The following is a 7,500-nucleotide window of genomic DNA, read 5'->3' as shown; positions in this document are numbered from 1 at the left end:
TAGTGGATCTGAAAGCGCGACCGGCCGCTCGGGCATACCTGCCGTGATCTCTCGCGCAAGCCATCCCGTACCCGAGGCACCACCATAGGTGACTCGCACGTTTCTACCGATATCGGCATCGGCGCCGATTCTGACCTCAAAACCCACCTGACTTTCCAGAAGCCGGAGCAGGTCAAAGGCCCGACGGGACGACCGGCCTCGCGGAGTCGCTGCTCCCGTCCCCTGGCTTGCACTCCAATCCCGGACCCCACGCGGCATGTGGCGTACCACGCACGCCCTGACGTAGTACTCCCTCCGGGTAAGCATATAGGTCAAACTTTAGCTTATAGTAAATAATATTAATAATTATGGCTCTAAATAAATATATTATAAAAATATATTCTATAACTCATCTAGCTATATTTATTTTATAAATATTAGTATTTTTATATAAATTCAATTAATGTTTGAATAGCTTGAGTTCTCGAAAAGCGAGAATTACGTTGACGGAGGGAGCAGTAGACTATTAGGCTTGCCGCTGCAGATGCGCGGCGCGGTCGGCGGCTCGCGGAGGCGAACGCCGAACCAGCGCCCGTGTTTCTGTTTCCTTTCTTCCCTTTAAAAACACGGCAAAAACTACCCGATTACGCTACCGAACGGCTCGGGCGCTCGGCACGACACGGGCGGGGTCGCACCCAGCACGAGCAGACCCGACGTCTCCAGACTGCAGAGCATCAGTCGAGGAGGAAGTGTGGGGGAAACGCGCGTGACGTCTGGCCGCGTACGCGCCTCGCTGCCGTCGCCAGGACGACCAGGATGGCAGCCGAGGAGATGAGACGGGCCTCGGCGGAGGCGCCGGCGGCGCCGGCGCAAGCGGGGTCGAGGTGGGCGCGGGTGTGGCCGAGCGCGCTCCGGTGGATCCCCACCTCCACGGACCGCATCATCGCCGCGGAGAAGCGACTCCTCTCGATAGTCAAGTACGACCTCGCCCTTCTCCATTTTTAGCGAGTATCAGTAGTATGCTATGTGGATTGATTGATACTTCAGGATTTTCATTTCACTGGTGTCGTACAGCTAGTTTTCTTGTTCGATTTGCCGGAACAGCTAGTCACTTTCGCCTTCCAATTTATCAAAGAGTATTCTTTGTCAAATTGCGTGTCAATTGGTACAAATTTCAGGCTCTTGACCAGAACAGCTGCACGGTCGCTTAGCTTGGAAATACACTGCATTTGCGCTGGTGCTAATTTGGCGATTGGTTGTTGGTTCATCTGTGATCTAGCTCGGCTAAGATTAAGGTCCCTTTGAATGTTGATCACGAAGCTAAGATTTTGGGACTGTAGGAAAATCGCGTGCCTTTGCCCTGTCATGAAGTCTGGCTGGGCTATTGCTGCAGTTTCACTGCAATCTGCTATTAGTGCTGCAATTAACTGCTAGCTAAATGCAAAGCTGCAAAGGTTATCGAGCAAACAGTTTATGAGTTGTACTAACTGAAATGTTGGGGACTCGAAATCATACCTGTAAGTTTTCTTAAAAAAACATAACATTGTTGCTTAAGTACTGTCATTCATCTGAACCTAGTGTTTGATTGTAAGCACACGGTTGCTTCTGATTATACTGAAATGTTGCAAGCTGCCTGAAAGAGTGAGGTAGGAACCACATAGCATGTCTTAGTATAATATATTGGTTCATTTTCAACTTGTGTAAGAAGTTATAAAATACCATACTACCCCTATGGCACTGCTAGTCGATATGTTTTGTTGTCTGCTAATTATTGTTGCATTGCATGGATGTTTAATGTTGTATTTATTTGTGGCTTCTATCTTTGTTGATGAATGGGCCTTTATCATTTCATTCTAGATATTATGTCTCTCTTTTGTATTCTGTTGTACATGACACACCTTTGATTTTGTCTTTACAGAACTGGTTATGTCCAGGAACATGTCAACATTGGCTCTGCTCCACCTGGGTCAAAAGTAAGATGGTTTAGGTCAGCAAGTGATGAACCAAGGTTCATTAATACTGTAACATTTGATGCCAAGGAGAACGCTCCCACCCTGGTTATGATCCATGGCTATGGAGCTTCACAGGGGTTCTTCTTTCGAAACTTTGATGCCCTTGCAAGCCGTTTTAGGGTGATTGCCATTGATCAGCTTGGGTAAGTTTTGACAAAAATGGCACAGAATAATTTTTGTTGTTGATCGGCTGATCGCTATAGGTCTTCAATTAATAGTGGATTTATCGCAATCAAGAAAAAAAATGACTTTATTTCAATTATAAATGATCTGTTCCTTAAATTTTAAAATGTCATGGCATATGGTTTAGCGTCATCCATTCTCATTTTATCTTCCTCTGATGCATTTGATGGCACTATAGCATTGACGTTTCTCATTCCTTTTGCAGCTGGGGTGGTTCAAGCAGACCTGACTTCACATGTAAAAGTACCGAAGGTTGATACTTCATTCTTTACCTGCACAAGTTTAGATATGATGTTAGTTCTTTTATCATGTTAATGATAACCCACAACTGTCGTTAGCTTTTAACTTTCTGCATCATTTATCATGCCATGTTCTCTAATTTTCTGATGGTATTTTGATACGTTATTTTCTATGAAATCTTAGTGGTTTTAACCATTTTATGAAGCCTAAATAGTTTTGTTCCACCAAATTCATATATCAATTCAGTTCTTCTCATATGCTTATGAGTGGTGTAGTAACAAGTTAAAATCTTTTGCCTCTCTTATGGGTGTGTTTGTAAACAGAAACTGAGGCATGGTTCATAGATTCTTTTGAGGAATGGCGCAAGGCCAAGAACCTCAGTAATTTTATATTGCTTGGTCACTCCTTTGGAGGATATGTTGCGGCAAAGTATGCCCTAAAGGTATGTTCCTAAAACATTTACCACATCCAGTGTCTACATTTATGCCAATCATCACTAACAACTCAGTCATATTTCAGCACCCTGAACACATTCAGCACTTAATTTTGGTTGGTCCTGCTGGCTTCTCGTCAGAAACAGAGCATAGCTCTGAGTGGTTAACCAAGTTTCGAGCAACATGGAAAGGCATGCTAGTGAATCATCTTTGGGAGTCCAATTTTACTCCCCAAAGAGTTATTAGGTAATCTAAGCTTATTGCACTTTTTTTTTGAAGCATTACGTATTACAAACTAAAATTTCATGTGACTCTATTTGTTGTTTTTCCCGCCATTCCAAATTGTAAGTCGTTTTAGCTTTGTCCTAAGTTAAACTTTTATAGTTTTATAGCTTTGGCCAAGTAGAAAAATGCATAAACATATACAATATCAAATAAGATTCGTTAGGTACACTATGAAATGTATTTTGATAGCACGCTTATTTTTGAAAGAGTTGGTAGCCCATTTATTTGATATGTGATAGCCATTTATTTTTGAAATATATTTTGATAGCACACCCGATTGCTCCAATGGGAAAAATATGTGAGGCTTTCAGCCTGTTCGCTGGTTGGTTTCAGCCAGTCCAAACCAGCCAGCCAACAGTGTTTTCCTCTCACAATAAACCAGCACCAGCCAGCCCAAACCAGTCCAGAAACCAACCAGCGAACAGGCCGTTTGTTGCAAAAACAAAGAACAATGTTCTTTTCATTTTTTTTTGGTAGGTGCTCCTACTTTTTGTCCTTATATTTATCTGTTTTTCTCGAACAGAGGATTGGGTCCTTGGGGTCCAGGTCTAGTACAAAGATATACCAGTGCCAGGTTTGGTACACGTTCAACTGGTGATATACTAACAGATCAAGAATCGACATTGTTGACAGGTATTTTTTTTTTGGTTAATAACTAACGCAGTAAATGTGTTATTTCTTATTATACTTGCAACTGAACCTTATTGTTGTTTTGTCATGTGTGAAGATTATATTTACCATACCTTAGCTGCCAAAGCTAGTGGAGAGTTGTGCTTGAAATATATATTTTCCTTCGGGGCATTTGCAAGGAAACCTCTTCTGCAGTGGTTAGCTTCTTATACTTATCTACTTGGTTAACTGTTCTCTGATATGATCGTTCACAATACAACAATTAGTCTCTTGAAGTCATGGAATTCCATCATTTTGGAAATAATATCCAGGAGGCCTGCATGATATCTGTAAAATATTTTTCATGTGGAAACTAAATTATCACTTCAAGGGGCAGTTAATTCTAGACGCAACAAGTTGTCCAAACAAACATTCTGAATGTTAAATCATCATCTCATTTGGAATAAATGGAGTCTCTTGATGTATCATGATGTTTTATTGTCCTTTAACTTGCAACAGCGCATCCGATTGGAAAGTGCCGACTACTTTCATATATGGGCAGGAAGATTGGATGAACTACCAAGGGGCTCAGCAAGCACGGAAGGACATGAAAGTTCCTTGTGAAATAATCAGGGTGCCACAGGTAAACTTTTCATGCTGGCAATGTTGCGTAGTCACGAATTACAATTTTACAATACTGGTTCAAGGACTAAACTTCAGTGGTCACGTGCTGCAGGGTGGACATTTTGTGTTTATAGACAACCCTTCAGGGTTCCACTCGGCTGTCTTCTACGGGTGCCGTAATCTTTTACCTCCAAATGGGGAGGAGGGCTTCACATTTCCTGATGGCCTAATATCTGCGTGAAGTGGCATGTTCAACAATCTTGTCGTGCCCAACAATAGCTTATATGGAGCAAAGATATAACCAATTTGGAAATAGTTGTGCCTTCTTCCACCAATTTGTTTGTATACGGATTATGCCGTGTATATATTCTGTGATGACTGTAAGAAACATGATGTATTAACATTATGTAATGTATGTATGATTCTTTATTTGATTTTCGAATTGAATACGCAAGAACCATTTTCTTGCAGTGATTCAGTGTGCTTGCTAGTAACGCAGAAAGCACCTCTCCATTCCTTCAGACAGTTTGATACTTGCGAGGTAACATCACTTGGTGAGGGTCAGTTTGATCCTGTTTAAAAAGTTGGTCTTTTAAAATTCTATATTCCTGTCAAATGGTTTTCTATAAAGTTTCAAGAAATTGTTGTGCGAAGTACTTCGTAAACTTTGAACGGCAGCTCACACAACGCAAACCAGCTAACCTTTCTCCCCAGACTCTCTCTCTCTCGCCTACTCAAACTTTGATGAGCCTACTAAGCCCACATGCTGCTGGTCGCGCGGCTGCACGGGTAGCAGAGCATGGCGGCGGGGGGCGGGCCCTTCGCCGGCCTCGTCGCCGCCACCTCCCGGATTGCTTCCCTCGGCCGCGCGGGCGACGCGGCCTCCGCGTTCGCCGTGTTCGACGCCATGCCGCGGCGCGACGCCGTGGCCTGGAACGCCATGCTCACCGCCTACGCGCGCGCCGGGCAGCCGCGCGACGCGCTCGCGCTCTTCTCCCGCGCGCCCGCGCCCGACGCATTCTCGCTCACCGCTGCGCTCTCCGCGGCCGCGGCACTCCGAAGCCCCACCGCCGGAGCGCAGCTGCACGCCCGCCTCCTCCGAGTCGGCCTGCGGGCGCTGCTCCCAGTGGGCAACGCGCTCATCGCCATGTACGCCAAGTGCGCCAGCGCCGAAGACGCCGCGCGCGCCTTCCGGGAGATGCGCGAGCGCAATGCGCTGTCCTGGTGCTCGCTCCTGCATGCCTGTGTCGCCTCAGACCACTTGAGGCTCGCACAGGAACTGTTTGATGAAATGCCCAACAGAAATAATGTCGCCTGGAACACATTGCTTATGGGATATTCACGCAGCGGCAATGCTAACCAGTGCTTGCTTATCTTCAACAAGATGCGTATGGCTGGACTGACTTGTGATGATGCAACAGTCTGCATTCTTGTTGATGCTTGCACCGAGCTGCCCAACCCATCTGCTGGCTCTGCAATTCACAAGATTGTAGTGCAGAGTGGATGGAATGCAATGGCCGAGGTCAGTAACTCCCTGATTTCCCTGTATACTAAATTCAGTTTGCTTGATGATGCCGTGCGGATTTTTGAGTCCATGGAGGTGCAGACCATTGTATCGTGGAATTCACTGATTGATGCTTACATGAAGCTTGGCTGTGTAGAAAAAGCCACTTCTCTCTTCAGAAGTGTACCTGAGACCAATGTCATCTCATGGACTGCAATGATCGGAGGACTTGCAAGGAATGGCTGTGCTGATGAAGCACTCATGCTATTTGTTGAGATGTTGGCACACCAACACATCCATCCGGATGACTTCACATTTGGGGCTGTGCTGCATGCTTGTGCTACTGTGGCATCTCTAGCAAGTGGAAGGATGGTCCACTGTAGGGTGTTCCAAAGTGGGTTTGCATCCTACTTGTACGTGTCCAACAGCTTGATGGACATGTATGCCAAGTGCGGGGATTTGGAGGGTAGTACTAATGTGTTCAGTGCCATTGTCAACAAGGACCTGGTCTCATGGAACACAATGTTGTTCGGATTTGCTATAAATGGATGGGCCAACGAAGCACTGGTGGTGTACGACAGCTTGAAATCCCATGAGGTCTGCCCCGATGAGGTGACATTTACAGGCTTACTCACAGCCTGTAGCCACTCTGGTCTTCTGGAGCATGGGGAAACCTTCTTCGAGTCGATGGTGTCTGTTCATGGAATTCAGCCAAAGCCAGAGCATATGTCTTGCATTCTTGACATGTATGCGAGATCAGGGAACATTACAAAGGCTATGGAGATGCTGGATCGTTATTCAGAAATGATTCAGACACATAACAGCGACATACGTGAAGCTCTGCTTAGCACATGCTCTTTGGAACACCTGAATTTCAGTGTTGCAAGGAAGGCAGTGAAAGACATGGTGGCGACCAAGTCTGCGGGAGACGTGGGTTATGTCATGCTGTCCAACTTATTCTGCGCCACTGGGCAGTGGAACCAGGCTGAGCGGGTGCGAATAGCAATGGCTGAGTATGGCATCAAGAAATCACCTGGCTGTAGCTGGATAGAGGTCCAAGGTGCTGTTAAGGTTTTTGTATCAGGTGCACAAGATCTTGATCATTCAGGTTCTGTATGGGATGTTATTAGCTTGTTGGATAGCGAAATGAGAAATATCATGCATTTTGATGTGTAGTCGTATAGGTCGTTATAGTGTCCCGCATGGAGATTGTTCTTATATTCCAAATGGGACTTTCTTTGTTTCCGTATATGCTCCACGGCAAAGAAGTTCTAACTCTACTAATCTTGCTAACGAAAGCTCAAGCTGGTTCTGTTTGTGTTTATACCTCTACTATAACCTGCTGGTGGAAGGTGCCCGATGGCCCAAGGGAAATTCAGAGGTTTAGGCCATCTTTGAGCATGAATATAATATGGGCTATGAGGCTCTTTGGTTTCCAGCCTTAACTCGCCACGCCTCAGCTTTAGTGACCGCAGAAAAAGGAGGGAGCTGTTTGGTTGGTATTTAATGTTAGGCACACCACAAATGTTTCAGTTCATTTCAGCGTGTTTTCTCGTCACAGTTGTGGCAGTGATTTTCCATGCCACTCTTTGGCACCGCCACAACCGCGGTGTGGCAGCGTGCAGTCGAA

General features: G+C 45.4%; 2 protein-coding genes across 2 annotated transcripts; both read left to right on the top strand.

The window, feature by feature from the left end:
• Positions 1 to 650: 650 nt before the first annotated feature.
• LOC136552137 (probable 1-acylglycerol-3-phosphate O-acyltransferase) lies at positions 651 to 4,795 on the top strand. Its single transcript, XM_066543678.1, has 9 exons — positions 651 to 956; positions 1,898 to 2,134; positions 2,380 to 2,426; positions 2,738 to 2,856; positions 2,934 to 3,094; positions 3,657 to 3,766; positions 3,861 to 3,960; positions 4,262 to 4,385; positions 4,479 to 4,795. Exons 1-9 carry the CDS (start codon positions 796 to 798, stop codon positions 4,605 to 4,607), a joined length of 1,188 nt encoding a protein of 395 aa, XP_066399775.1. The 5' UTR covers positions 651 to 795; the 3' UTR covers positions 4,608 to 4,795.
• Positions 4,796 to 5,083: 288 nt separating this feature from the next.
• LOC136552136 (pentatricopeptide repeat-containing protein At2g36980, mitochondrial-like) lies at positions 5,084 to 7,172 on the top strand. Its single transcript, XM_066543677.1, has one exon. The coding sequence runs from the start codon at positions 5,166 to 5,168 to the stop codon at positions 7,044 to 7,046; it is 1,881 nt and encodes a 626-aa protein (XP_066399774.1). The 5' UTR covers positions 5,084 to 5,165; the 3' UTR covers positions 7,047 to 7,172.
• Positions 7,173 to 7,500: the final 328 nt, after the last annotated feature.

The sequence above is a fragment of the Miscanthus floridulus genome, chromosome 4 (assembly GCF_019320115.1).
Source record: "Miscanthus floridulus cultivar M001 chromosome 4, ASM1932011v1, whole genome shotgun sequence".
In the NCBI taxonomy this organism is placed as follows: domain Eukaryota; kingdom Viridiplantae; phylum Streptophyta; class Magnoliopsida; order Poales; family Poaceae; genus Miscanthus; species Miscanthus floridulus.
Note: the sequence above shows the minus strand (reverse complement) of the source record. Positions and strands in the feature narration are given on the sequence as shown.

What these genes read in the sequence shown, in the direction of transcription:
- LOC136552137 (XM_066543678.1), top strand. Translation starts at nt 796, where the DNA reads ATGGCAGCCGAGGAGATGAGACGGGCCTCGGCGGAGGCGCCGGCGGCG. An exon ending in CACATGTAAAAGTACCGAAG is followed by an intron (nt 2,427 to 2,737) that starts GTTGATACTTCA and finishes GTTTGTAAACAG; the next exon opens with AAACTGAGGCATGGTTCATA. An exon ending in ACTCCCCAAAGAGTTATTAG is followed by an intron (nt 3,095 to 3,656) that starts GTAATCTAAGCT and finishes TTTCTCGAACAG; the next exon opens with AGGATTGGGTCCTTGGGGTC.
- LOC136552136 (XM_066543677.1), top strand. Translation starts at nt 5,166, where the DNA reads ATGGCGGCGGGGGGCGGGCCCTTCGCCGGCCTCGTCGCCGCCACCTCC.